This window comes from Anser cygnoides, chromosome 10, assembly GCF_040182565.1.
Source record: "Anser cygnoides isolate HZ-2024a breed goose chromosome 10, Taihu_goose_T2T_genome, whole genome shotgun sequence".
In the NCBI taxonomy this organism is placed as follows: Eukaryota; Metazoa; Chordata; class Aves; order Anseriformes; family Anatidae; genus Anser; species Anser cygnoides.
Genome location: NC_089882.1, coordinates 11,746,229 through 11,773,746, shown reverse-complemented (window position 1 = coordinate 11,773,746; position 27,518 = coordinate 11,746,229). Strand labels below are relative to the sequence as shown.

At 61.3% G+C, this 27,518-nt stretch overlaps 4 protein-coding genes across 4 annotated transcripts; 2 read left to right on the top strand and 2 right to left on the bottom strand.

Annotated features, from left to right (window-relative positions):
- Positions 1-936: 936 nt before the first annotated feature.
- DALRD3 (DALR anticodon binding domain containing 3) lies at positions 937-7,087 on the top strand. The gene is made up of 13 exons (XM_048073816.2): positions 937-2,699; positions 2,833-3,125; positions 3,205-3,473; positions 3,703-3,761; positions 3,857-3,979; positions 4,396-4,466; positions 5,014-5,072; positions 5,224-5,306; positions 5,606-5,729; positions 5,837-5,895; positions 5,994-6,107; positions 6,277-6,345; positions 6,565-7,087. The coding sequence occupies exons 1-13, from the start codon at positions 2,529-2,531 to the stop codon at positions 6,682-6,684; spliced, it is 1,614 nt and encodes a 537-aa protein (XP_047929773.1). The 5' UTR covers positions 937-2,528; the 3' UTR covers positions 6,685-7,087.
- Positions 6,974-11,868, bottom strand: WDR6 (WD repeat domain 6). The gene is made up of 6 exons (XM_067003217.1): positions 11,763-11,868; positions 9,211-11,632; positions 8,922-9,017; positions 8,695-8,811; positions 8,315-8,433; positions 6,974-8,190 (listed from the first exon to the last, which is right to left on the bottom strand). The coding sequence occupies exons 1-6, from the start codon at positions 11,827-11,829 to the stop codon at positions 7,703-7,705; spliced, it is 3,309 nt and encodes a 1,102-aa protein (XP_066859318.1). The 5' UTR covers positions 11,830-11,868; the 3' UTR covers positions 6,974-7,702.
- On the bottom strand, positions 11,825-27,443 carry P4HTM (prolyl 4-hydroxylase, transmembrane). The gene is made up of 9 exons (XM_067003229.1): positions 27,171-27,443; positions 27,008-27,089; positions 18,224-18,414; positions 17,509-17,605; positions 16,458-16,620; positions 14,674-14,859; positions 14,152-14,242; positions 13,432-13,555; positions 11,825-12,158 (listed from the first exon to the last, which is right to left on the bottom strand). Exons 1-9 carry the CDS (start codon positions 27,426-27,428, stop codon positions 11,932-11,934), a joined length of 1,419 nt encoding a protein of 472 aa, XP_066859330.1. The 5' UTR covers positions 27,429-27,443; the 3' UTR covers positions 11,825-11,931.
- LOC106035498 (secreted frizzled-related protein 5-like) lies at positions 19,339-26,801 on the top strand. The gene is made up of 4 exons (XM_048074228.2): positions 19,339-20,855; positions 21,258-21,430; positions 22,273-22,359; positions 23,246-26,801. The coding sequence occupies exons 1-4, from the start codon at positions 20,530-20,532 to the stop codon at positions 23,578-23,580; spliced, it is 921 nt and encodes a 306-aa protein (XP_047930185.1). The 5' UTR covers positions 19,339-20,529; the 3' UTR covers positions 23,581-26,801.
- Positions 27,444-27,518: the final 75 nt, after the last annotated feature.

The window sequence follows — 27,518 nt, the reverse complement described above, 5'->3', positions numbered from 1 at the left end:
CCCGGCACAGGTGCCGAGGCGGGTGCCCTCCCTCGGGGCCGGCTCGGGTTTCCGGGCCCCGCTGAGGGCTGCTCCGGTGGCACCAGATGCTTCAGCCCCACCGGGGCTTTGTTCGGAGCCGTTTCCTTGTGGCCCTCCCCTTGGCACTTGGCCCGCGGCGAGAGGGGGGGAGCAGCGACACAACCCCGGCCTCTCCCAGCACCCCCAGCCACAACCGGCCCGGCCGCGGCCCCCGCGCGGCTCCTCCACCCCGGCGGTAAGTCGCCCTTCTCCCCCTTGGCCCGGTTGACCTGGGTGCGGGGCGGTGGCCCCCCGTGCCCGTCCTTCCACGGCGCCGGCGCGGGCAACGGAATCCCAAAAGCAGCTGTCCCCGCTGCGCCCAGCTGCCCTGGGATTTCGTTACCCGCGCTCCCGCCTCTGCCTCAGCCGCCACCGCCATGCACCCGCCGTCCCCACGCCTGGCCAGAGCCGCTCGCCCTGCTCTAACCCCTGTGTGGGGCCGTGCGGGGAGCAGGGGGGGGGTGCGATGGGACTTCACGGCCAGCCTCGTGGCTCAGCCCCGCATGCCGGGGGCTCTCCGGTGGGCTCATGCTCCTGACAGCTAAAGATAGCGGCTCGCTTCCTGGGGACGAACCACCAGGGCCAGCGTGCCGAGTGGTGGTGGCCTCCAGCTCCTGGCCATGGTGGAGACGTGGCCACCTGCTTTGTGGCGTGTGGGTCCCGAGATGCTGCATGAGCCTCGTGCCACCGCCAGCCCGTGTGGGGCTCTCCCCGACCCCCTGGGTGTCGACGGGCGGCAGGAGGCCGTGTGCCGGCAGGGGTGAGCGGTGCTCGGGCAGGATCCAGCCCCCAGAGAGAGACGGCTTTGGAATGACACGATCACTCCCGCTGAGCGCGCAGCCAGAGAGCCATCGGGGATGTCGTGTCTGTCCAAAGCTCTTTCGGCACCTCTGAGAGCCCCCCCCAGGGCTGCACAGTGTGCACAGGAGCCCTTTTCCTCTGCTGCAAGGAGCTGCAAAATGACGGCGCTGCCATGTGCTGGCCCCCCTCGGTGCTCCGGTGACGGAGAGGGACAGAGCCAGCCCCAGCCCTGCCCTACAGGCCCCATTGAGCGGCTCTGGGGGGGGGGGATATCAGCCCAGCGTGCGTGTCCCCCCCCCCCCGGCAGCCGGGCAGGGGGTCCTGGGCGGCTCCTGCCCTGCGGACAGTCAGCAGTTGGTCTGGTGTGAGCAGCGATTCTCAGATCACCTCTTGGCTGTGGGTGGTGCAGGGAGCACCCCACCTCGGGGGCTGCCTGGGGGGGCTGTCCCCATGGGGGGGGGCTGTGTCCCCCGCTTCAGGTTTTGGACTTGCAGGGCCCACGGAGGAGCTGCCGGGTTCCTGAGGGCGCCCAAACAAAGGGCTGCGCTGCCGGCATCGCCCTCGCCCTGCTGTGCACATAAGCCCCGGAGGAACCGGTTTGGGCCCTGCGGGCAGAGCGGCCCCCCCACAGCACAGAGGGAAGGGCGGGGGGACACACACGCTCCCGGCTGCCACGGATGGGGGTTTCGGCGCTTCCTGGATACCAGCTCCCCACAAACCAGGCCCCGTGGCACGGGGCTGCAGCCTGGGTGACGCACGGCCCCACCAGGAAGCGAGGCTGGGGCTGGGTGGGTGCCTGCGGGGAGCCGCTGCCGGCCCCCCCGGGCCCTGTGCTGCAGCTGGGGACATGAGGTGGGGACCCGCTCCTGCAGGGACGGCAGTGCTGGGGGTGCCGAGTGGCACAGCGCGGGGCCCCACTCGGCAGAGCGGCCACCGCAGAGGAACCGCGCTCTGCAGATGGAATCACGAGCACGAGGGCGCGATCTGGTCGCTTCCATCTCCTTCCTGCCAGGCCGCGCTGCTGGGGCGGGCTGATAAGGAGCGGGGCTGCAGGCAGCGGGTCCCCGCCGCAGCTGGGGGGTACACGATGGCGTGCGCAGCCCCGCGCCCCGTTTCACCGCCCCGGTTGCGAGGCCCGGAGGCTCCATGTCGGCAGCGTGTGGGCACGCGGCGCGGCCGCTTTCGGTTTTGCTTCCTGCCGCCCCCAGCCGGGTTTGGGCGGGCGCCGTGCGGGAGGGGCAGCCCCAGGGCTCGGGGCGCCCACCGCAGCGCGGCCTGCGGCTCCCCTGGGGGCTCCCCTCTGGGCCCCGCACCCTCCCCGCCACACCGCCATGGCCAGGCCGTGCCGGGCCGGCTCAGCCCCGCGGGATCCCCGTGCTGCAGGGCCAAACGCCCGCAGCTCCCCGGGCCCCCCCGGCCTGCTGGGGCCGTGCCCCCCCCAAGGCAGTGGCCCGCCACACCCAGCATGACGGCGCCGCACCGCCCGCCACACCCAACATGGCGCCGCCGCGCTCGCAGCCCCCAAGATGGCCGCCGGGCAGCGCCCAAGATGGCCGCCGGGCCGCGCCGCGCGCCTCGCTCAACATGGCGGCCGCGCCGCTGCGGGGGCGAGGGGGCTCGGTGTCGTCACTTCCGCTCCGCCACCGGAAAGCGGCGGCTAGGCTGCTATGGAGACGGCCGAGTGCCGCCCGGCGGTGGCGGCGACGCTGCGGGCGCTGAACGCGGCGCTGGGGGGGCCGGCGGCGCTGTGGGTGAAGGAGAGCAGCGCCCGCAACCTGCGGCACCGGGACTTCCTGGCGCCGCGGGCCGCGCTAAGGGCCGCCTTCAGCGGGGGGCAGGTAGGCGGCGGGGCGGGCAGGCCGCGGGTAGGCCGCGGGGCCCGAGGGCTGAGGGCGGGGGGCGGGGCCTCCAACCAGGGGGCGTGGCCTCGCCACGTGCGGAGCCCCGACCCCCGCGCTGCTCGCCCCGCAGGTGCCCGCTGACGTCATCGCGGGCGTGACGTCAGCGTCGGGCCCCGGGGTGCTGGCGGTGCGGGGCTGCCAGCAGACGGCGGCGGGGCTGGCCGTGCAGCTGCGGCGCCCCGAGGCCTTCCGCCGCCTGCTGGGCCCCCCGCCCGGCCCGGACCCCCCGCCCGCCGCGGGGCCGGGGCCGGAGGCGGTGGTGCTGCACTGCCCGGCCCTGCGCAGCCCCGCCGCCCTGGCGCCCCGCCACCTGCGCCCCGTGCTGCTCGCCGACCACCTGGCCCAGCTGCTGCGCGCCCAGGGGTGAGTGCCTCGCTGCCCCCGCATCCCGCCTGCGCTGTCCCTGCCGCACAGCTGGCACGCTTTTGGTGCTCGCCCGCAGGGTCAGCGCCCGCCTGGTGCCTGCTGTTAGCAACCAGGGGAGCCTGGAGGTCCTGCGGCAGCTCCGCGTGGAGTGGCCCTCTGGCGGCGCCGCCAGCCCCGACGCCGTCTTGGCCTTCAAGCAAGCGCTCAGCCGCTGTCCCTACGCCACAGCGTGTGAGCCAGGTGCGGCCTCGCTGCCTGAGGATGTCATCTGTAAAGTGCACCTAAAGAGCTTCGTGGAGCAGCAGGGCTTGGCGGGCTACGACCCCAACCTGGATGTCCTCCTAGGTGAGCCTCACGTGGACGGTGTCTGGTGTAACGGCAGGGGGAGAGGCTGCAAAAGGCCTGCCTGTTTTTTCCAGTTCTTTTTACAGAGAATAAGGGGCGTTTAGATTCAGTTTCCTCCTTTTACTCCCTTTCAATCTGGTTTGAGCCAGAAACACAGACAGCCCGGGGCAGACCCAGCTGGTGGGAAATGAGCTCTTTGTCCCACTCTGAGTGTCCTTCCTCCTTTCAGTGACGGAGGGGAAGCTGCGGTCCCTGGCTGAGCTGCAGCAGGCCGTTCTGCAGTGCACGGTGAGCGACCCCGCGGTGCTGCCTGGCGACCGCTCTCCAGATATTCCCTTCTGTCACGTGGCAGCGTTTGAACTCCCTGCTGTGCTCTGCCGCAGGCTGGAGGCCAAGGGAGCCGCTGCAGCGTCGTGCACGTGGTGAGCTGCGAGGAGGAATTCCAGCAGCAGCAGATGGACCTGCTCTGGAGGATTTTGGATCCAGGAGCCCACGCAGCTTCGCAGGTGAGGAATTTCACACCTTCCTCATTGTGGCCCCCTGCATCCTTGTGCTGAGGCAGCCTGTCTTCAGCCTCTGCGGTGGATGCTGAGGCCCGGCCTTGCAGCTTTGCAAGTGTTCCTTTCCCTTTGGCAGCCCCCCTGCTCGTGCCTGGGCAGCGGAGCAGTACCCATTCCCTTGGAATTTTAGCACTAAAGAAGGAAGAACAGGAGAAAACTGCAGGGACACAGCTAGAACAGGACTGTTCTTAACTGAATGCAATGCTGTGTTTTAGCAGCCTCCCCTTTTCCTGTGGCACCTGTTCCCATGATGTGAACAGAGGTGTCCCTGGCAGCTCTGCAGGCGCGGTTCTTCCTGCACCGCATTTCGGCAGAACTTCTGAGCCTTTGACTCTGAGCCTTTGTCCTCCTCCCTCTTTCAGAAGCACCTTGTCTGTGGGCCAGTGAAGGTGACGAACCCCTCGTTCCCCATCGGGGCAGACCAGTACTTTCAGTAAGTTGGTGCTGAGCAAGGAGCCCATTGTGCTGCTAGCCTGACGAGTCTTGTGCTGTCAGTTTGGCCCTGCAGAGCTCCCTGGTGGTGCAGGGAGAATCCTGTGCCACGCCAGGTTCCTCTATTCTGCTTTTCTGTGCCCCGGGGCCATTTCTTGAGGACTGGGGATGCAGGATGGGGCAGGGGAAGAAGGAGAACAACTGTTTTGCCCTCCCTGGGCTCAGTGTCCCCCTCTCGCAGTGCTGCTCTGGCCCTGTCAGTGGACAGGCAGCAGGGACAGGAGCTGAGCTGCTGCCTCCCTGCATTAGCAGACGGCCCTGGTGTGGGGGCAGCCCTTTTAAAGCCAAAAGGCGGAGCCTGGGCCCACTGCAGCAGCATTTTCACCCCTGCTAGCAGCAGTGCTGCTGTCCCTGGCCTCCCACGGGCACGTTTTGTGTGCTGTTGGTTGGCTGCAGCAGGGCTGATGCCCCAGCAGCCTGGAGGCTGGGGGAAGACTGGGGGTGCACGCTGGAAGGAGGCGGTGGCTCTGAGCATGTGTTCCTCCCAGGCTCCGAAAGCGCCAGATGTACGACGCCTCCGTGCTGAAGTACGGGGAGCTCGCACAAGGTGAGAGGGTGAGAGGCTGAGGGGCCGGGGCTGGGGAGGCACCGTGGTTCCCAGCCCGCAGCCCAGCCTCAGCAGAGCCCCGCGGCCCCAGCGGAGGTTTCCTGCCGGGGCTGCAGCGAGCTGTGCCTGATGCCACCCGCGTTTCCTGCAGATGAGGCCTGGACTGAGGTCGTTGACACCCTGACGGTGGCTGCCATCAGGTTTGAGCTGCTGAGCACCGCGCACCGCAGCCAGGTAGGACGCCCACGAGTGCCGTGGTTTGCACAGAGCGGGGCAGGCGGAGGAGCAGCAGGAGCAGGGGGACACAAAGCACAGGGTGAGGGGAGGCACTGCACAGACCCTTTGGCTGCCCTGAGCTCGGGCAGGGGCTGGGTTTCCACGGGGTGCAGCAGTGGATGCGCAGGGTACGGGCATGGTGCTCAGCGCGCTGCTGCTCGTGTTCTGCCTGGTGGGGACAGCTCCGCTCCCCCGGGGGAGGCACAGGGCTGGCTCCACGCCACACAGCCCGGCCCGCAGCTCACCCCTGCCCGCAGCTCACCCTGGACCTGGAGGCCAGCAGCATCTCCACAAAGGGAACCAAGAGCGGCGCCTTCGTGATGTACAACTGCGCCCGGCTGGCCACGCTCTTCGACACCTACCTGCGGGCTGTGGAGCAGGGTGAGTGCCCGCCCTGCCGCCCCCTCCCCTAACAGCTGCCCTGGGGCTGGTCCTCGCGCCTGCAGGCTTCTCTGGCCACAAGTGCGGTCTCCCCCCTTCCTTTCCAGGAACGTACCCGCCTCTGCCACCAGCAGCCACGCTGAACTTTTCCTGCCTCCGGGAAGAGGTGAGTGCAGGGGAATGGGGCCCGCGGAGACCTGCGTGCCCGCAGCTCCCTGGGATGGCTGCTCCCGTCCCTCTCTGACAGGCGTACGCCTTTCGCAGGGAGAATGGCTCCTGCTTTTCAACTACCTCCTGCCTTTCCCCGAAGTCTTGCAGCAAGCAGCACAGCTGCCCGCGCCCAGCAAGGGGCACCGGATCACAGCTAACACCGAGGCAGTAAGTGCCGCGTGCCAGCGCACCCATAGGTGCTCTGAGAGCCCTACCCCTGGGCGAGGCCCCGTGTTCACAGGGTGGGTGCTGAGGGGGATCCCTGGGGGGCAGACAGCTCCACGGGATGGCTGCAGCCTGGCCAGGCCCCTTTACTAGCACGAGCTCCGTGTTGCAGGTGTGCAAGTTCCTGATCCAGCTCAGCATGGACTTCAGCTCCTACTACAACCGGGTCCACGTTCTCGGGGTGAGTCGCATGGCCCCGGCTGGTTGTTGGGAGGGTTGCAGCCCTGTAGTCATGCCCAGGGTGGGGACCAAGCTGCGGGGTGGCTGCGCTGGCAGCAGGCTGCTGGGTGCCAGCAGTGACAGCCCTGCAGAGCCCCTCAGGGACACGGAAGCAGGGTGAAGAGGCAGCGATGTCAGGAAATACAGCCACCACCCCGTGTCACTGACCTTCTCCTTGCAGGAGCCCTTCCCTCACCTCTTTGACCAGATGTTTGCCCGCCTCCAGCTGCTGGGAGCAGTGAGAGACTTGTTCCACCGTGCCCTGGCGACTCTGCACCTCCCTCCTCTCAGCCAGATCTGAGCCACCTCTGAGGAGTGGCACCATGGAGGGACAGCCACCAGCACCGCCAGGGGAAGGACAGGCCCCGGGGCTGCCTGAGGGCCACGGAGGGAGAGTCCAGGCCCACCTGAACCCCGTAGTGGTGCTTCCCCATTCCCAGACTGCGTTCTGAGGGTTTTAGATGTGCACCCCGTAGCTGTGCTCAGCGTGGGCCACCCGCCTGCTGGGGAGGAGAGCCTGCAGCGTCCCGGGGCGCAGCAGGGGAGGCGGCGCAGCAGGGGACCAGCACACCCACAGCACCAGGCACCCATCTCCAAAGCCATTTATTGAAGGGCAGCTCTGCTGGCAGAGAGCTCCTGCGGCCCAAGGGCTGCCGACAGGCCAATTGGCCCGGTACATCCAATACAGTTGTCGCTGGACAAATGCTGCGCGTCTGCCCCTGCCGTGAGCACCGAGGGGACGGGAGGTACGTGGGTGTGGGGACTGGGGAAGGGTCAGGGCTGAGCCCAGGGCAGGAGAGCCGTGCTGCTGCCTGTTCCCACACCGCTGCCCAGCTGCAGGGAGCAGGGCAGAGCAGCGCCTGCACGCAGCCCGATGCCCCAGGAGCACAGCCCCAGGCTGGTCGGGGCGGTGGGACTGCACCCAGAGCACAGCCCCTGCCAGCACAAGCCCTGGAGTTGCTGAGCGCTGCCTGGAGGGGTGCGGGCAGTGCAGAGCCGTGCTCAGCACCCTCCTGAGCAGCCTCCTCTCTAGGACCAGGGCTGGAAGGACACCCCCTTACCATGGCAGGAGAATGCTCCTGGGCAGGGCAGGCCCCGGTGGCCTTGCTCTTCCTTTATTGCCTGGGGAGCAGTCAGGGACGGTCCACAGCTGCCTTCCCCCCTCAGCCCCCCAGCCTGGAGCCACCCAGGCGAGGCTGTGCTGTCCCCGAGGGACTGAGCCCCCCCAGCTCCAGGCTCGGGCAGGGGCCGAGGTGACAGAACACCCGTGTCACCGCACGGGTGCAGCTGGGAGCGGGATTTGCTGCACGCCTCCCCCCTTACTGGGCATCATCTTGTAACGGGGTGCCCAGGGCAGCGCAGCGCAGGAGCTCCAGGCCCTGCCCGCACAGCACGCAGTACCAGCGCCGCTCCCCACCCGCCTCCGCCGCCTCCCAGCAGTCCAGCTCAGCCAGGTCGGGCACGTGGAAGAAGGTGGTGCTCAGCGCCTCCAGGCCGCCCCAGTCCAGGTGCCACAGGGTCAGGCGCTGGTCCACAGAGGCGGAGAGCACCAGGTCCGGCCGCAGCACCCTGATCCCCGTTACGTGGGCAGCGTGGGCGCAGGGCCTCGAGACCCTCTCCAGGATGCGCAGGCGGGGCTCCGGTGCAGCCTCGTCGGCGCTCAGCGCCACCTCCAGCAGGCAGACGTGGATGGAGCCGTCGTCGCTGCCGCTGGCCACCAGGAAGCGTCCCTCTGGCAGCTCTCGGATGTGGAGGCTGTTCACGCCGCAGCTGTGAGCCATGACGGTGAGCAGCGGGGTGCCCAGGGCTAGGAAAATAGGCTTGGTTAGGATGGAAGGCTCCCCGTGGCTGGAGAGAGCAGAGCAGCTGCTGGGACGGCCTCGCAACATCCCCTGGGAGGCAGGAGAGGGGCTGCCCGGGGCTGCACTCACCCAGGGGCTGCACCTCTCCCTCGGCACAGTGCAGGGCATCCACGGCATCCCCGATGGAGGCGGTGATGTCCCAGAAGGCGACACTGCCATCGGTGGCAGCACTGCACAGGAGGTGTCTCCTAAAAGGGAGGTGTTCAGGGAGACTTGAGCCACCACCCTACAGCTCAGAGCGCAGACAGACAGGCCCCTTGTCCCCGCTGCCACCCAGGGGATCCAGCAGAACGGCCCCACTGCCCTGACGGAGCAACCTCCCCCTTCCCTCCACCAGCCACGCTGCGCAGACACCACAAGGATGAGCGCTCCGTCCCTTCCCACCAGCCTCGACGAGACTTCTCCCCACCGCCCTGGTGCCGCGTGCTGTCCTTGTGCTCAGGACTCACCTCTCCCCTCCTGCCCCCGCGTGCAGGAACGCCTCCACCTTCAGCACGCAGCGCTGGTGGTGAAACGACTCCGCCACGAGCACCAGCTTCTGGGGGGCCTCCAGCAGCACGAAGAGCCTGTGGTGGAGCGGGGTGGGGGTCAGCGCTGGGAGAAGGGGGCACCCCTGCGAGGTGCCGCCCTGCTCCTGGCGTGGAGCTGGCAGCTGAGCCCGGCAGCGGCTCCTCACCGGACGGATCCGTCGCTGCACGCGGCGGCCAGGAACTTGCAGGGTGCCGGCAGCTGCTCGGTGGCGGTCCCAGGCACAACCGCGAGGGCCATGTACCTGGGCAAACACACAACACTTGCTCCACGGCCAGGTGACGCCTGCCGCCCCAGGGGGAAGGGAACGCAGCAGGGCAGCCCAAGCCCAACATGGGTCACAGCCCTGGGCCCTCGGTGGTCCCAAGGACCGAGCCTTTCCCTAACCCCAACGCCCCTTGAAGCTCTATCTGCCTCAGGCAGCCACTGAGCATCACCTTGTCTCCGGGTCCATCTTGACGAGCTTGTGCCTGTTTTTCATGCGGTCCCAGTGCTCGTCCAGCCGGTGGGAGGCCACGTGGACGACCTGGCAGGCCACCGTGCTCTCGGAGGCCAGGTCTGCGGCGCACAGCAGCCGGTAGCACTCGATCTGCGCCCGGCCGCCCGCCGAGAACAGGAGGGCGGACAGGCCCGCCGCGTCCGTCTGCGCAGGGCTGGCCAGCGCCAGCGCCCTCACGCTGGAGATGTGGTCGCTGAGCCTGGCGAGGGGCACGGCTGCGCGGGATCGCTCGCTGAGCGTGAGCACGCAGGCTGTGGTGTCCTCGCTGCCGGTGACGAAGACGTTAACGGGGCGGTGGCCGGGTGCCTGCACCGCCCCCAGGCGCCGCACGCAGGCGATCTCCCGCCCGTGCAGGGACTCCAGCAGCACCTGCTGCTCGCAGGGCTCGGCCTCGCTGCTGTAGAGCATCACGTCCCCGCTCTTGATGTAGGCGAAGGTTTCGGCCGAGGGGCTGCTGCAATAGCTCCAGGAGCGGTGTCCTCCTCCGCAGGGGATGCAGTGGAGGTTCTCCCCAGTCCTGGTGCTCCACACCACAAAGTTGTCGGCGTGAAATCCCAGCACGAGCAGGTCCCCGGCGGGGGTGAAGCGCAGCTCCTCGATCCACTGCAGCCCTTTGCAGGGCCTGTGCTTCCACAAGACCTCCAGCAGCTGGCCCTGCAGGCGCAGCTGGCGGTAGCAGCCGTCCCGGCCCGTGCTGTAGATGCAGTCCTTGTGGCAGGTCACCGAGGTGACCCCCGCCTTCCCGTGCAGCCCAAAGAGCACAGACAGAGGTTCCTCAAGGGGAAGCCCCCCATTGTGTGACAAACAAGAGGGCTCCGACTCGCTCTCGGAGTCCTCACCAACCGGGGAACCTCTGTCGGCAGCGCCGGTGTTCTCTGTGTCTGTCCCCGGGGAGCTGCTGCAGGGGAAGAGGAGGAGGGAGCCCCGGCGGTCCCCGCACACCAGCAGCCCTCCCTGGGGCAGGAAAGCGGCGCAGGTGTGCCAGCGCTGCTTGCAGGGGGGCAGCCGGTAGCGCCCCATCAGCCGCACCGAGGGCGCCCGCCCCGGGCAGCAGGTGACGTCCATCCAGAGCATCTCCCCGTGGGGACCGGAGGCCAGCAGAGCGGCGGCAGTGGCGGAGGGCAGCCCAGGGCGGGGGGCCCAGCTGAGCCCCAGCACGGCCCCCTCGAACAGCCTCAGCCTGGCGGCGTGCTCGGGCTGGCCGAGGGCGAAGACGACGAGATGCCCGTGGCCACCAGCCAGGGCGCAGAGCGCATCGGTCCCACCGGGCAGGGGGCTGACGGCCAGCACCCCGCGGGGCCCGCAGGCGGCGGCGGGGCCGAGCAGCGGCACCCAGTGCCCCGCCGCCTCCTCGTACGCCTCCAGCCCGCCCGCCTCGCCCAGCGCCAGCACCCGCCGGGGCCCCGCCAGCCGCACGGCCCGCGGCCGCCCCGGGGCCCCCAGCGCCACCGGCGCCGTGCTCGGGGCCTCCCGCCGGGGCCTCCAGAGCCGCGCTCCGCCGTCGGCGCCCCCGGTGGCGAGGCACCCCCCGGCGGGGCGCAGGGCCAGGGCTCGCAGGGCCCCGCGGTGCCCGCGCCTCGCCCGCCGCACGCCGCCGCCGCCGCCCCACTCCAGGCAGGCTCCGTCCTCCCCGGCGCTCACCGGGCTCGGCCCCCGGAGCGCCACGGCGGCCACCCTGGCCCCGTGCCCGTAGCACAGCAGCAGGCAGGCGGCCTCGCCGCCCCCTCCCAGCTCGCCCACGGCCCAGAGCCGCACGCTGCGGTCCTCGGAGGCGGAGGCCAGCAGCCCCCGCGGCGCCGCGTAGCTCAGCGCCAGCACCGCGCCCCGGTGCCCCCGCAGCCTCCGCCGCGGCTCCTCCGCCTCCGCCGCCCGCCACAGCACCACGGCCCCCGCCGCCGTGCCGGCCGCCAGCGCCAGCCGCCCCCAGCCCGTCCCCGCCAGCACGGCGCAGCGCAGCGCCCCGGCCCCGCCGCACCGCGCCCGCCGCAGCCAGCGCCCGCCGCCCCGCCACTCGTACAGCGCCACGGCCCCGCCGCCCAGCGCCAGCGCCAGCCGCCCCCCCGGCGCCCAGCGGGCCTCCCACACCCGCTCCCCCAGCTGCCGCGCCGCCCCGCCGCCGCACGCCGCCAGCCGCGGGGAGCCCCCGGTACCGGCGGGCCCCCGGCGCACGGCCAGCACGGCCAGCCAGCGGCCGCCGAACGCCGCCACCCGCACCGCGGAACCCCCCCCGCCACCGCCGCCGCCGCCCGGCTCGGCCCGCAGCCCCAGCACGCTGGCCTCACGCAGCACGCTCCGCCGCCCCGCCGCCGTCGCCACGCCGCCGCCGGTCAGCAGGAACGCCGCCACCTCCGGGCCCGTGCCTGCCGGACAGCGCGTCAGCCACCGCCCGGGCCCCGGCCCCGGCCCCGGCCCCGGCCCCGGCCCCATCCCGCTCCCCGTCCCCAGCCCCGTCCCGGTCCCGGCCCCCGGCGCCCATCCCCGGCCCCTTACCCGCCAGCAGCACGTCCCCGGCGAACTCCAGCGCCGTTACCGGCGCCACCAGCGCCACCGACTCCATGGCCGGGAGGCGCCGCCCTCCCCCGCACGCTTTATTGGCGCGCCGCGAGGCCCCGCCCCCGGCCGGCGCGGGAAAACGCCACGTGCTCGGTGCCCGCCGCGCCTACAGCTCCACGTGCGCCCCCCCGTAGGCCTTGTCCACGGTCCACTCGCCCGGGCTCTCGGCCCCGGCCCCCGGCCCCCCCCCGTAGCGCTCCATCTCCTGCTGGAACCGCTGCTGCCGCCTGCGGTTGGGGTCGACGTTGATCCAGTTGTTGGCGATCCACTTGGTGCCCTGCGTGACCAGGCAGCCCCCGTGCAGGGCGAAGTCGTCCAGCTCTCCCACCCAGCCTGCGGGAGCAACGCGCCCGTTAGGAGGCGGCGCGGGTGAACGCTGACGCTGCTCCCAAACCGCAGCACTTGTAAGGAGTCACCGAGCCACAAGCCAGGAGCTGGCTCTTCTCATGTCGCTCCTCGTGGTGCCCCTCCACATTCACCCTAACCCCATCCTAGCACCTACACGGGGGTCTCCAGGGTGGGCTCCCTATGTGCAAAATGCCCATTGCCTCCCTGTCTGCACTCCCCACAAGGGGTTGTTGCGTTCTGCTTCACAGATGCCATTTTTCTCAACTTTTCCACAAAGGGGAAGGTGGCATCAAAGAGAGGGGCGCTGCCACTGGAAGGCTTGTGGAAGCCAGAGGTTCAAGGCCTCACCATGCATTGTGTTTCAGCAGTTCCAATCAATCCTCTCTCTTAATAGAGATCCCATGGATTTTCTGTGGCAGACTTCTGCAGCCTTTTTCCATTTAGGAACAATTTACTCATAAAAATACAACAGGGGTCTCCTAGCAGGGCAGTGATGGTGTTGATAGTGTTGTCCAACGGGACAAACAGTGGTCCTGTGACCTCGCTGTGGATTTTCTCAAGATGGAAACTCTAGCTGGGCTGCTCCCAAGAGACATGGGATGCTACATTCCTGCCTGCCAGTGCTCAAAACCCACCGTTGAAATGCTCTGGAGTCATGTTCCCCAAACAGTTTAGAAGACTGAGGTTAATCCCCCAGCCTGGCTGTCAGGGAAAACTGCACTGCACTTTGTGAGAAAGACAGCCCCAAGGAGATATATCATTGGCCTGCAGCTGAGCTACAAAGCAGGAGCCGGCCCCAAGCACGGCAGAGCCCTGCGCGGGGTGGACTGCGCCTCCCTGTGCTGCAGAGCTTATGGCCATGCCTTTGTCTGCCTCCCCTCCCCACCCCTGTGGGCAACACCACATCAGTGAAACACTCTGAATTGCAGACCAAGTTCCAGCAGGAGTTTCAGCTCACACAGCAGGGTGGAAGGCAGCTGGCGATGGCTAGTGCAGCCAAGGTCTTTGTTTGCTAGCTAGTCCCGTCCCCCAAAGACATCAGGAGCCACTGACCTACTGCCTATAAACAAAGGCTTTTCAGAGTCAGGAAGCTCCTAGCCAGCTGGTGACAAGTAGACCCTACAGTTCCCACTAGCAGGCAGCTACCACCCTTAGGCTCTCTTCTGAGCTCCCAACTGCCGCAAAACCCACAGAAGACAGCTGTCACCTCCTGCAGTCCTACCCTCCCCAAGAGCCAAGTCTTGAAGGGGAACTGTACCTTCTCCATCTGACAGGTAGTTGTACCAGAAGACAGCAGTGCCTTGCTGAGGTTTCACTCGCAAATTGCCCTTGTCACAGTTCTTCCGAGTATCTCGCAGGTCAACGTCGTTCTGGATCAAAGACTGACCAAAAAAAAAAACAAAACGAAAAACAGAGAAGGTGTCGTAAACAGAGCTGGAACAAAGCGCGCGGACTGGGTTGCCTCTGCTGCCAGCCATCACCCTGCCCTTTGCTTGAATGCCCGACAGGAACAGCTGAAGGCTGACAGGGCTTTCACAACCCATTTGCAACAGCCGATTTCAGCCCCCTGGAGATCCATGATCTGCTTCTGAGCAGTTGCTCGTTCCTTAAAGCATTGCCTAACAGCAGCACAGCATACCCGGAAAGATTTATCCTGAGATCAATCTTTATCAAGATTTTCCTCGTCTGAGGAAAATTGCCCAGGTACAAGCAAGCAGGACCTGTGTTACGGCAGCAAGGTCAGAAGACCACCCCTTGTGCATCTCAGCGGGGAAGAGCTGCAGCTGCCAAAGCCCTGGACCTCTTCCCTTTGCCTCTGAGCAAAAACACTGCACGTGGAGCACAGCTTTCCCATTTTCTGGCTGTGAAAGCTAACGTCCTCCAACCTCATGCACCCCTTCTGCAGCTACAGTGAATCCAGGGGCTCACAGTGGGACTCAGAATCCCCAGGGGTAACACGTAGGAGAGATTCACTCACCATCTCTTCGTATGTCCTGTTGTCAGCTATCGGAAAGACCGTTTCTCCTCCCCCGGTCACATTGTTCAGGTAGAACAGCACTGTCACGTACCTGTAAGGCAGAGCGCAGTGGCTGTCAGGGCACACGGCTGCAGCAGGAGATGCACAGGGCTGTCCACACCCTGCCCTCCACCATACGTCCCTCCAAGGCACCACAAGACATGCAGTTTACATCATTTTTTTTCCCAAGGACAAGACAAGGACAACAGAGAAAATCCCAAATCACGGCGGTGAGGGTGCATTTCTAGCCTCAGGTGGGGACAGTCCAGCAGCCCTGCAGAACCACTCTGCGCTCCTTGGGCCGGCCCCACGGGATTCGCCCACCTCCCCCTTCAACCCAGCAATCTCCAGAGCTCATTTGTGAGCCCCACCAAGGAGTCCCAAGCGAGGTGAGGTGAAACAGCTCTCCACACCTCTTCTCTAATACGTTCCAGATTGCGAAAAGGTTTTTTTCAAGACCTCACTGAGCTCTGCAGGCCTTACCGGCACGAGGTCTCGAAGGGAGCGCTTTCATTGGCGACCAGCTTGGTGTGACTGCAGGCGGTCTCGGGGAAGACGGGGCCGCTGTCCATGTGGGCATGGTAGTGGCCTCCTTGGTCGTACCGCACAACCTGCAGGGGCTCGCTGTGCTCCACAATCTCGGGGGGCAAGCGAGTGAGGCGCATTACCCTGGGAAGAGGAGAGCAGTGCAGGTGAGGGGAAGACAACTTCGGTCTGGTCAGCCGCTACTCCCGAAGCACCGAGTACATCCAGAGAAAGAAAACCCCCTTCCCCAAAAGACCGGAGAGACGGATGGGCTGCAGGAAGCATGCCAAGAGATAACTAGGTCCTTACAGATCTGTTAGACCATCAGCATCAGCTCAGAAACTCCTCGTCAAGGTTAATAAAAAAACAAAAACGAAGGGTGCATCTCCAGCAGGACTGCTCTCATGAAGACTTTGCTCGCTCAGAAAGATCCCTCCTTTGTGTGTCCCTGGAGCCTTCATGTGCCATCTCATCGCTTCTCTGGACTCCTGCACACCACCTACAGACCTCGGGGACAGTTAGCAAAGCACAGGGCCCCTGCTGAGAGTGAACGAGAGACTAGCTCTAGGAATATTCTTGTCACCTAACTCACCTTTCCCTGTTGCCTTTTCAACAGCCTCCCCCCAGGGCAGAGGGGCACGGAGGGCTCTGGGGTTTTTCCGCTGCTTACATCTGAGATCATCCCCAAGGCAAGCAGGTACCGCTCGAGACCTGCCAAAGAACACTCACAGCTCTGAGAATTTGGACTGGTGAAGCCCTCGGGGTGGGCGCAAAGGGAACGCCACACCAAGTCGGGATGGCAAAGCCCCTCCAGGCACCACACAGTCCCACGGAAGATTGTAACAGCGTCTTTCAGCACCGTGCCTGCGGGTCCACGGGGGCTTTCTAACGCTGGCAAACCGAAGAGGGTAAATGCAATATGCCAGTGCCTGAGTGCGCCGGCTAGCTGGCACAGAGAAAGTGGCAGCCACAGTCTGCTCTAATTAAGGCAATATGCGACCCCATTCTCCCTCTGGAATGTGCTGAAGAAAAGGAGTGGCCAACGGCCGTTTTCAAGCCTGAGGACAGATTTTACCCACCCATGTCCTGGGCGAGGACCAGCACCGCAAGAACGAGTCTCCAGCCAATTATCTGAAACTCACCACAGCTAAACGATTTGGCCTGCGAGCTGGGTTTCAACTCCTCCCAGTACCAAGTCTGAGGTGAAGGGAAAGGTAAGAGGTTCTCCCATCTGCTGTGAGACGCCCTGAGATCCATGCACTCAGACGAGTAAACTAACTCGGTTTTCTCAAGATAAAGTCGTGCTTATTATTCAGTCAGCTCTGAGCAGCTATGACAGACTCCAGTGAAATGCATGAGTAACTAAAGCAAATGACAGTAACTACTGGCACCCAGACAGGATTGGAAAGGGGCAGTTTCTCCCAGTAAGCTCATTTACTAATTAGAATGAATTATTTCATATAATGCCAAGTCTTCTTGGTTTTATAAGGCTGTTCCCAAAAGTGAATGGATATGCTGAAAGGTTTGATTTTTCTTTTTCCTTTTCCAGGGGACAATACAAATTCTTGTTCTAATGAGAACCTCCTCTCCCCATTTCATGCCCGCGTTCAACGCTCTTTATACTCCAGATTTTCACGCAATTAGGAAGTGTGAATATTAACAAGTCTGCCACTGCATCTCCCAGCACAGGTGGTCCTTTCGCCTACACAAACCCAACCGCCCCTTGGCTGCTCAGCCCTTACCTTTGCCGTATGGATCTCATGACCTGGTGGGCCCCCTCGCCCTGGTACAGCCAGGTGTGCTGGCTGTTGCGCACTGAGTCGCTCGTCTTCACTTTCTGGCTTCCCATGTACTTGTGGAAATCACGGATATTCAGCTGCTTGAACTCCTCCAGACTCAGCACGCCTGTGGGAAGACAGCAGAAGCAGGCTGCCTCTCGTGAAGGCAACAAATACACTGCTGCGTGCTGAGTCTGGAGATCATCCACCGGTCTTATTTCTAGCATCCTGCTCACATCTCCCTGTCCCTGCTTCCCCTTACTCCACGTGGTCTTTGATGACGCAGTGCCACATCCAGGTTGTGACCTGGTCCCTTGGTGGCACGCACCAGCGTAACAATGGAGGGAAGCGGCACTCTGGAAACAAGGTCCTGCCAAGAGCCCTTTAACAGCACCTTCCATTTGTACGTGTCCACAGTGGTGGAAAAGCCACTGACGACTCAGTCATACGCTCCTGCCCCTGCCAAGAATGCCACCAGCCCGGGGCACGGGGTGCCTTCCGGATATTTGGGCATTCACACGGGTACTGCTTCAACTCCAAAGCTCCTCTCTGGTGCTCTCAATGCCAGGTCACTGGAAGAGAGCATGCACAGCCTGTGCATTCACTTAATTTGATTAGGAAATGAAGAGTTGCTTAATTGAGGACGCTCTAATTAGAGCAGCAGAGGTTAGAGTGCACGTCCGGGCCAGCAGGAGCCCTTGGGAGACCAGGGGAACAAAGGGCAGAAGTGGCCTCTTGGGATACAGAGAGCTGGCAGCAGCAGGGAAGGGGGTGAGCACCAAAAGCTGATCAAGGTGATCCCCACGTCCACCAAAGCCACCCTCCCCTGCCAGGGAAGCAGAGCTCTCAGCCAGCTGCTGAAGTCTCCCTGCAAACAGGCAGGGAGCAGAGGGAGCACCTTAAAGCCCGCAGCCCACAGGCCTGGCCAGGGACGTGGCTCTTGCTCCTCCCTGCAGGGCAGTGTCAGGAGTCCAGCACGCCAAGGACATGGGGATTCCCATGGAGCTGCTCTTACCGTTCCCATCAGGATCGGCCTTGACTGCAGTGTACATTTCTCGGATGTTTTCGGGAGTCATCCACCTGCCGTTCCCCAGGCGGGTATGGGTCAACACCTGAAATTCAGACAAGGATCAACCAACGGGCACTGGTTTCCTGTACTAACGCAACCCTACAACTTCCCTGCTTGAGGCCTGGCCGACTCTCCTCTGTCGAGTGTCAGCCAGCCAGGCGTCAGCACATCACTGCAGAAAGCTTCGAGTGGGAATCACCCGGCAGCCACACACACCGTGCGGCCGATCTGCACTGTTATTTCCAGTTTAGGTCATGGCAAATGACTGCTGAGGCTCAGTTAACCAATCCTAAGGCGAAGGGGACAGAGCTCTCTCCCTTGAAGGGAAAGTAAAACTGCTGATGATAAAACTGAATGCTTTTACTCCTCTGAGATAAGGGCTAAGAACAAAACACTTCCTCTCCAAGCAACATCTTGGAGAGCCCTCAGCAAGCTCTGACCTCCAGAGGAGTGCCTGGGAAGCGACATCCTTCAGTGTGCCCGGATGCACCCTGCCATACAGGACAAGGGTGCTCGTTATCCCCCTCCCAGGCTCATTAATATGGGAGACTTTGCTGATGTCCTGTCAGCTGTGGGAAGGCACAGCCAGCCCTGTCACAGGCTGCACAAACAGTACAAATTCACTTTGTGAGGATACCTAGCAAGAAGAAATCCACTCTACCTCTTTGAGCTGCAGCTGCCCATCCTGATTGTGGTCAAGCAGATTGAAAATGTCCATCTGGCTGATCTCTATCATTTCCATGGCTTCTTCATAGTCATCCGTTGGTAGGATCTGGCTCTTCTGCAGCCCCTTCAGCTGTGCCAGATGGATGATGAGCTTGCATTCCTCCTCTGTTAGGAAGTCTGGAATTTCTGCAGGAAAAGTGTGAGCAGCAACAGAGACTGAGGAATTGTTACAGTGGGACCCATACCAATGGCAGGCCACCCAAAAGAGAAAAAGAAACAGAAATTTAGAAACTTCCTAACAAGTCAGGGGGATGGGACATTCAAACACATCCACCCTTCTACCTGAAGAGCTCTAAAACAGCACCCGCCACACACCGGAGGGCGGAGGCGGGTATTTTTACAGCAGCAGTTCCTAAATGTTTGGACCCTGGGGTCAAGCCCTTAAGTTTCTTGCAGACCAGCACAATGCACAAAGGAGAGAACAAACACGGGCATATCGCTGCAGATTATCACTTCAAAGGTTATGTGTGGAGCGCAGTCTGGGAACTACTGCTCTACAGGAAGGGAGGCCACGAGTCTTTGCAGTGGAGGCGGTGATGGCTGGGGTTTCAGGCATCCTTGCTCTCAGGTGGAGCAGGCAGCACTCAGCAAAGAACCGAATGCCTTTCAGGGGAACCTGCCACGCTGCTCTTCTGTGAAACTCAAACAGCAAGAGACAGCTTCCTGACTTATTCCAATTCGTTCCCTTGATCCCCAACTAAAAACGGTCTTCAAATGTGTTATTGAAGTGGAAGGCTCTGCACGTTGCGGATGCCACGCTCCGTACCCAGGCAGCATCCCGGTATCACTGCCTTTACTTTGCAGCATGACATCAGCAGCAGTCATGCAATTCTCAGATCCCAAGCAAATTTTAATTAAGAGAATTTAAATTAAGCCCCCACTGATGACTGAGAGATCTCTAGCTGCACGGTGCACTGCACACACACTTGCGCAGCACTGCGAGGTCCCGTCCCGCAGCGTGGTTACGCGGATGGGGACATCCCGCTGCCTGGCTCCTGTTACTGCTACGGCTGCCTCATTCCCAGCTGCTGAGGCTTTTGAAGAGGGAAAGAACAACCATCAAAGCAGGACAGGTTTAAGTGCTTCTGGACCCAGAGCCCTGCTCTCTAAACTGCAGCCCGGCAGAGCTTCTGCAGGTGTGTGCCGAGGACACGTTATATCCCAGCCACAGCAGCAATCCTTCAAAGGGGGAAAGGAAAAAAAAAAAGTTAATTACTTCCATGACCTTAACTCAACCCTGTCTGCTCCAACTGTCACTGTGCAGTTGGCTTCTTGCTAAGTACAAACCAGAACTAGCCCTGTAGAAAATGAAATGAAGGCCCAGAAACACAATGCAGCCGGCTGTATCCGTAACACCCTCTGAGGAAACAATTTCCGCCACCGGCAGCACAGAGTCCTCGGAGCAGGGGATGCTTCAGAGCTGGAGCTTCCGCCGGCTGGGATCAGCTCGGTGGCACGGCACCAGGTCAGAGCTAACCGTACAGGCTGGCAAGCAACGGTCCCAGTATTTCCAGTTTCCTCAAAGTGGGCTAAAATAATGACGGCTTCTGGAATCTTAATTACGTGCCGGAGGAAGGACAATCCCTCTCTTCAGCGGTGGTAATAGGATTTCGTAATGAAGTACAAATCGTGTTAGCCAGGAAGTGCTCTCTGCCAGGCAGGTTGCAAGGTGAGGGGCTTTCCAGCTAAGCGCCGGCAATCCGGAGCGCAAACAGCCTTTCTCCACAGCTGTAAATTAGTTCCTCAGCTCTGCGAAACAGTTAACTTCTCGCTGCGAGACCATCCTATCTCCCTGCCCGCTCAACAATAGATCCAGCTAAACAAATGCCTCCTAATTGACTTTGAGCAACACTTGATTGCTTTTACAAAAAAAAAAAAAACAAAAAAACAAAAGAGAGGAAAACATTGGGGTTTATGAAATAATGACTAATCCCGGAGCGAGAGAAAGGGGATGGGTTGGCGCACTGGTGTCAAACAGAGGGCCCCAAGACACACGGCCAAGTCATTCACCCCTCCCCGGCTGCCCTCATTTCCACACCTGCTGATCTAAGCCAAACCCCTGCTAAAATCTAAACAATCGGGGCCGCTGGCAAACGAAAATTGGAGCATTGTCTTCCCCATGAGGGCTCTGAAAGGGCCGCACTTAATGAGGATGGATCGTCACGGAGGTGGCTCGCCGGCTATAAAAGGCAGCCCGCAGCCCGCAGCAGCTCAGTCCGGGGTGCGCCGCTCGCTCCGAGCATGGAGGCGGCTGGGCGCAGGCAGCCCTCGAGGCGGGGAGGCCGCTGGCTGCCGGGCCTCCTGGTGCGCCTGCTGCTCTGGGGCTCCCCGGGGACCCGGGCGAGCTACCTGAGGAGGTCGTCCAGCTGCACGGCCATCCCGCGGGGCATGGCGCTGTGCTACGACATCGGCTACTCCGAGATGAGGATCCCCAACCTGCTGGAGCACGAGACCATGCCTGAAGTGATCCAGCAGTCTTCCAGCTGGCTGCCCTTGCTGGCCAGGGAGTGCCATCCCGACGCCAGGATTTTCCTCTGCTCCCTCTTTGCCCCGATCTGCTTGGACAGGTAAGAGGTTTTTACGAGTTATTTCAGCCGTAGCCAGTATTTCAGCCCCAGCAGCACGACTGCATTCGCCTCCCGAGAGCAAACACGTGAAATCCGATCACTGTGGCCACTTTCAGGCAGCACTGCCCCGTGCAGCGAGGGGACGCGGGATCACCCAGCAGGGACCTTCCCTCTGAGCGTGAAACACGAACGCTCCTGAGGGGGGGAATAAAATTCCCGTCCGATGACCAAAAACCAGCCTTTTGTTGTTTGCTCCCTGGGCTGGCATGCCCCAAGCACACCGAAGACCCCACGGCGTGGCGGTGCACAACACAACCCCGTGGGGCAGGCAGCGCGGCGGCGGGGCTGAGCCGTCCGGCTGCTGCGAGCCCACCCGCCCTGCCATCCCGCCTCCCTCCCCAGGCTCATCTACCCCTGCCGCAGCTTGTGCGAGACCGTCAAGAGGAGCTGCGCGCCCGTCATGGCTTGTTACGGCTACCCCTGGCCCGAAATCCTCAACTGCGACAAGTTTCCTGCAGACCACGAGCTGTGCATCTCGGCGGTCTCCACGGACGAAAGCTCCTCCAGCAGGAGAAGTAAGGGTTTTTTCTCGTTCTTTTTCCCTGTGCCTTGTTTGTGCTCCTAACGCTTCTGGCTGTAAGCTGTATTTAAAACAAAAGTGGAAATTTTGTTCTCTGGGGGAACTCCCCTGTGACTAGAGAATGAGCAGGGCGCTGACTGAAGCTCGCTCCCTCGGGTGCTGTGCTTGTCGGGTCACCTGGGTGCCATCGGACCCCGCGGGACTCGGGGCAGGGGGGAGAAATCTCTGTAAAAGACACGGGAGTGCACGGTGCGCAGCCTCCGGGAGGCAAGGGGTGCTTCCAGCCGAGCTGGGACACTGCAGCCCTGGTGTTTCTGCTACACCCGGGGTTCACAAACATGCAGAAAGGTTTTTCAGGCCATGAAACGTTAGGAAACAGCACAAAGGGGCACGATCCTCTGCAGACATGAGCTACACAAGAAAAAAATCTTTAAGGCTATGAAAGACAAAAAGCACCCAGATAGTAACGAACACTGGTGGGAAACTCAGCAGAAACTACAGGGAGAGCAGACGCCTCCTTTCAGCCTCACCGGGTGGAACCTGGCCACGCTGACTGCTTTACGGTTTCATCCCAACTGGCCGCCGTTCGTTAAGCACTTTCACTGCTGCTGCAACAAGCAGCAACAAACGCAAGCCGAAACAAAGCCCGGCGAGCAGCGCCCGCCCGAGCCACGGCAAAGAGAGCTTAAACTTTTCCATCCCGGCAGCCCAGGCTGTCCCTCGGGGACTGGGTCGCTCCAGAGGAAGCACTGTTTCAAAACTGCAAAGCCAAATTGTTTTATGCCTTTTGCAGCGAGGTTTGACAAGGGTGGTATAACCACATTTCTGTTGCAGCAGTGCCCCGAGCCAGCTGCAAGGACTGCGAGCTTGAGGAGGCCAGCACCGCCAGGGAGATCCTGGAAAACCTCTGCGCCAACGACTTCGGTGAGTGCACCCACCTCCTCCTCCTCCTCCTCCTCTTCCTCCTCCTCCTCCTCTCCTCTCAGTCGCTGGCGCTGCCTCCAGCAGCCAAGTAGCGGCATGCACAAAAAGCAGCTTGGCCACAAAAACACGACTTGGAGGAACTGCAGCTTTTACAGCAGATCCCAGAGATTTTCAGTTCTCGACTTACCCGTTAACTAGCAGGACGACCCAGATCTGTGCAGCACCGAAGGGGAAGTCTTGCTTATTTTCTGTGGGCTCTGATTTGTTTTCAGCCTGTCTGCTAGATACAAGCACCGCACTGTTTTCTCAGAGACCAGCTTTTCAATCGATGCCCATAAAATCCTTCACAAACTCCACGTTAGCTATTTCAAACTTCAATACCATCGTCCCAGTAGTGCAACTCTCCCTCTCCCAGCCCAAGCAGGTGGCAGAACTGAATCTGCTCAGTTTGCTGGCCTGAAGTTTGCAGGACATTCTTCTGAATTAAGGCACGTAACCTTTACAAACGAAGTTAAATTCCTGGGCAGCTGGCAGCCGTGTCATCCCAAAATCCCAGCTCAGAGAAAAGTCTGGTGATTTGCACGAGCCCAGGACTTTGGTGCATCCACTTGCTTGTGCCGCTGCTTCCTGCAGGGTTTCTGCCCGGGCCGCGGTGCTGCTGTGCCTTCTTCACTCATGAGAAAAGCAGAGTGAAAAGAAGAGCGTTCAGTACTGGGAACGCTAACCACAGCCGAGAACTTTTCTAGGTTCACTGCAATTACATGGGGCTGGATGGCTGTGAGACCACACCACAGGAACAGCGAGAAAGCTTCGCGTTGGTGCATTGTTTAAGTAGCCGAGAGCTACGAAATGTAAACAGAACTAACAGCTCTTTTTCCCCCTCCAGCGGTGAAAATCCGAATCCTCAGGAAGAACACGACCACAACAGTCTCGGACTTTGACCTGGACCCCTCCAAGGTGGAGGTCCTGAAGCACGGCCCGCTCCTCCGAACCGAGATCCCAGGCAGGCTCCAGCAGTGGCTGGACATAGACGCTACCTGCGCCCACAACATCATGAGAGGCACTCACGCAGGGGTCTTCGTTGTCAGCGGAGAGGTGCAGAGCGACAAGGTGGTAGTGAACAAGGCCTACGCCTGGCAGAAGAAGAACAGGAACCTGCACCAGGCAGTGCGGAGGTGGAAACATCACCGCTGCCCCGAGCAGGCTGGCAGGAAGGTCTGAAAACCTCGACTTCAGCAAGGAGAAACCGCTCCCTTTCCTACGGCTAGAAAACTCCTCTTCCTGGCAGTCGGTCTTCCGGAGATGCACAGTATTTTTAGGCGATTCAAAGCAGTCATAGCCAGCAGATAGGGCCTCACCACAGATCCCTGACAGATCCCTAGAACTGTTTTACTGAGACAGAGCTCACGGACGCAGCCTTAACACACTGCTCTCTCAAGGTTCTGCAATCCGGGACTTCCGATAACATTGATCTTGCCCGAGTGCGGGCTCACTTTCTGTCCAGAAATGATACTGAAGTTTCCCTGACTGATTAGAGATGCTTTTCATGTAACGGAGCAAATACTTTACTTTTGAACAGCCCGAAGTAAATTATAGGGGCAGAGGAACCCACCCAAGCAATGCCTGGCCCCTTAAAAATTAATGCGAACCTCATCTCCCGAGCAGTCTTTCAGGCTGTCCCTTCAGCTTGCAGCTTGAGCATTCACAGGCATCTGCACAGGCAAAAGGAAGCAGCCCTCCTTGGGCAGGAAAGGCACACAGCAGAGAGAGATGAGGATTTTTGCTCCAGTGGGAACACTTTTTTTTTTACATTAGAAATTCAGTTTGGATCAGAAGATCCTGGTAACTGCAGAATTACTGAAGGTCCCACCAGAGCCTTGAGAGAGCAGAGCAGGGCTGGGACCTCAGCTGCTGGAACAGCTCCGCTTTGGTTTGCGGCAGCGGTTTGCCTGGGGCTCGGAGGTGAGCCCCAGCCCAGCAGCAGGTATTTCTGCACAACCTGAGGCTCCCTTCTTTGCAGATCTTCTCCCTGCCACCTCAGAAATGTTACACATCTTCCTGGCCTTCTCTCTGCATGCAGAAAAGACAGAAAACGGGGCAACACCCAGCCTCACGAAGCTCTCTGCAGATCACTCTCTCTCCCAAGACTGTAATTACTTTCAGCAGTGAACACAGCCATAGCTCGACACGACAGACCACAAAGCAGAACACAGCAACCCCTCAAACAAGAAAACAAGTTGGATTTCTGCTGTCTAACAAAGCATTGTCCGCGGAAAGTTTTCTACACTGGATTAAACTTGGGACTGAAACAAGGAGATGACAGAGAAAAACAGCTTTGGGGATAAATATGTCCTTCCCTGTGCAGAAGTCGGCAGCCTCAGTTGCGGAGAGAACCACCAGCTTCGGTGGAGACACATTGCCTCCCTGTGCTCGTAAAGCACACCAACAGCCCGAGCAGAGATTGCCTCTTCAGATTCGGTGTGGGCTGAGATTAGCACTCACGATGCTCCCACTGAAATTCAGCTGCGCCCTGACATTTGTGCAGCGATTACTTCTATTCCCCGAGGCTCAGATGGAAAACGCAGTGAGATTTCCTATTTTTATTCCTCCCTGCTGCCTTGCCTTGCAGACTGCCGCCCAGTCCGCAGAACCGGCTGCCAGGTGGTCCCTGCCGGGGCAGCATCCTCCGAACAGACTGCATTTTGAAAATACAACAGAACAAGTAAAAGCTCCGAAGGTTGAAAAGGCTTTGTCTGGTATTTGTTTTCCATTAACTGGATTATTTGATTACTAGTGTTTCCTAACTAAAAAGTGCACAGATGGTCTGACTTACAAGCTTTAGAAATGACGTCTCATAGCCAGAGGGGAGAAAAAATAGGGCAGGGACTTTTGCATAGCTCTGTGAAAACACTCGGGCTCAATGCAGATGACTTACCCACATTTAAAAAACAAACCGCAAGTTCCCTGGTGGTGCCCAGGCCCATGCTCCGAAGCACGGAGCTCACATTAAGCCATTAACGAGTCTGCTGCCTGCAGTCCCACTACAGCCGGCTTTGCTAAAAGCAAAGATCGCAAACCAGCCACTTACTTCCTTAAATTGGCTCTTGCACGCCGCAACACTTCTTGTTAAGTGAAACCCCCAGAAATTCAGGAGCCTCTCTTTGCCAGGGACTCCTGGTTTCGTCTGACACTGCCACGTTAAATCCACACCTCCGCTCGTTTAAACAGCAGCAATGCAATAATTAGCTTTTAAAAGTTAGTTTAGATTGGCGGTGTTTGCATAGATAGAGAAGTCTCTGGAAGTCTTTTAAAGCCAGGGCTGGCTCCTGGCAGGTTCATCTGGGAGATAAGAGCGGTCTTGCAAGTCGAGGTTTCTAAATAAGGGCCTCCTATCGGAGGAGAAAAGGGAACAGACTTGTGGGGGATCTAAAACATTGACTGTCCATCGCTGTCCCTTGAGCTTTCCCTGATGCCAACCTCAGAGGGCAAAGCCTGCCCCAGAACCTGACAGAGGTGCCAGAGTGACACACCAGAGGCTGTGGGATTACTGCTGCCAGGAACAGCCGGCCTTTATCAGCTTCAGCTCCTTCCTTGCAGGTCGGGATCAGCTCTTTTACACGAGCAGTACCTGCGGGGCAGAGAAGGTGGCAACAGGAGCAGGAAAAGCAGCCTGATCACCCCGGATCCTGAGTCTGGCCATTACAACAATCTCGTGAATGCTGAGGGGTATTCGTGTGTCAGTTTCTGAGGGGTTCGCGTGTCAATTTAATGAATGTCTTTCAGAGATCCACTTAGAAATTTGCAAACCAGGAGTATCACCTATGTAGAAATGACAAGAGAACTCTGTATATTTCCTACAGGTACTTGTTGCATTAAAGGACCTTAATAAGAAACTTATCTGATTTATGGCCAGGTTTTCAGCAAGTATAGTTAATTTTTAATCAGAGGAAAACTCGTATTATTGACAAAACACCTAAAAGACTCTCAGCATCATCTTTTTCAGAGACAACACGTTTTCCCTGAATTTGGAGTAATACGGACTTCATAATTGTTTGTCCCCAAAAATTAATTGGTATATTCTCAGCAGATTGCCAGAGCACAGAGATCAATCAGGGAGACTTTACCAACCGCTGCAAGAATCACAGAAAGGTAAAGGCGGCTTTAAAATATCTGAAATAGGGATGTTGTGTGGGTGTGCGCCAGGGCAGCCAGAAATAAAGACAAATCTAGAGCAGGACGCAGAAGACATTAAGTCTAGCACTTCTGACATTATTCATCTCCTCGGCACTGAAGCACCACGTCGCTTTGCCACCGTTTATTGCCAAAACCTCGCGCGCCTCCTGTCCCTCCCTAACACCGAGGGGCTTCTTTGAGGTCCTCTTCGGTGCTCGTCTTCGAACGGGTGGTGGGCCAGGGGGACCCTGCGACGCCTGGGAGGCCAGCCTTTTAATCAACCACCAACCTTTTAATTAACCGCTAACCTTTACATCAGCCAGCAGCCTTTTAACGAAGCTTACAGCCAGCCTCGCCGTCCACCTTTCAAGCAACCTTCCAAATCCCAGGGTCAAAGCTCGGGGGGTGCCCGCCCCGTACCCGCCCCCCCCCCGCGGGCCCAGCCCCTCGGGGAGCCCCGGTGCCCGGTACTCACCGAAGAGCAGCGGCTTGAGGCTGAGGGTGCGCACGGCGTGGGCCCTGCCGGGCACCAGCTCCACCCGCTGCGTGTGGCCGACCTGCGGGGAGAGCGGCGGTGAGCGGCGGCGGCCCCGTTACCCGCCCCCCCGGTTCTCCCCTCCCGGTCCCCCCGGCCTTGCCTTGATGCCCTCCAGGCGCGGCAGGGCGCGGGCGGGCGGCGGCGGCGGCGGCGGCACGGGGGGTGCGGCGGGCGAGCCCCCGGCGTCCCCGGCGCTGAGGTGCACGAAGAGCAGCAGCCCCAGCACGTTGAGCACGTAGAGGTGGGCGAACACCATCAGCACGAGGAAGTAGGGCCGCGAGCACACGGGCCGCGGGCGGCCCCCCGGCGGGCCGGGCAGCGGGGGCCCCTCCGGCCCTGCCGCCGCCGCCGCCGCCATCAGCGCGTCGCGGCCCCGCCAGGCCCCGCGCGTCGCCGCGGCAACCGGGCGGCGTGCTGCGTCACCGGGCGGGGACACGGCCCCGGCTGC

Excerpts from the sequence above, each read along its gene's own strand:
- DALRD3 (XM_048073816.2), top strand. The coding sequence starts at position 2,529 with ATGGAGACGGCCGAGTGCCGCCCGGCGGTGGCGGCGACGCTGCGGGCG. Across the intron at positions 3,474-3,702 it reads CAACCTGGATGTCCTCCTAG|TGACGGAGGGGAAGCTGCGG; the intron begins GTGAGCCTCACG and ends TCCTCCTTTCAG. Across the intron at positions 3,980-4,395 it reads GAGCCCACGCAGCTTCGCAG|AAGCACCTTGTCTGTGGGCC; the intron begins GTGAGGAATTTC and ends TCCCTCTTTCAG.
- WDR6 (XM_067003217.1), bottom strand. The coding sequence starts at position 11,829 with ATGGAGTCGGTGGCGCTGGTGGCGCCGGTAACGGCGCTGGAGTTCGCC. Across the intron at positions 8,434-8,694 it reads GCGGGGGCAGGAGGGGAGAG|GAGACACCTCCTGTGCAGTG; the intron begins GTGAGTCCTGAG and ends CCTCCCTTTTAG. Across the intron at positions 8,191-8,314 it reads GGGAGAGGTGCAGCCCCTGG|CCCTGGGCACCCCGCTGCTC; the intron begins GTGAGTGCAGCC and ends CTATTTTCCTAG.
- LOC106035498 (XM_048074228.2), top strand. The coding sequence starts at position 20,530 with ATGGAGGCGGCTGGGCGCAGGCAGCCCTCGAGGCGGGGAGGCCGCTGG. Across the intron at positions 20,856-21,257 it reads GCCCCGATCTGCTTGGACAG|GCTCATCTACCCCTGCCGCA; the intron begins GTAAGAGGTTTT and ends CTCCCTCCCCAG. Across the intron at positions 22,360-23,245 it reads CCTCTGCGCCAACGACTTCG|CGGTGAAAATCCGAATCCTC; the intron begins GTGAGTGCACCC and ends TTCCCCCTCCAG.
- P4HTM (XM_067003229.1), bottom strand. The coding sequence starts at position 27,428 with ATGGCGGCGGCGGCGGCGGCAGGGCCGGAGGGGCCCCCGCTGCCCGGC. Across the intron at positions 14,243-14,673 it reads CCCTTCGAGACCTCGTGCCG|GTACGTGACAGTGCTGTTCT; the intron begins GTAAGGCCTGCA and ends TCTGCCTTACAG. Across the intron at positions 13,556-14,151 it reads ACAGGACATACGAAGAGATG|TCTTTGATCCAGAACGACGT; the intron begins GTGAGTGAATCT and ends TTTTTTGGTCAG.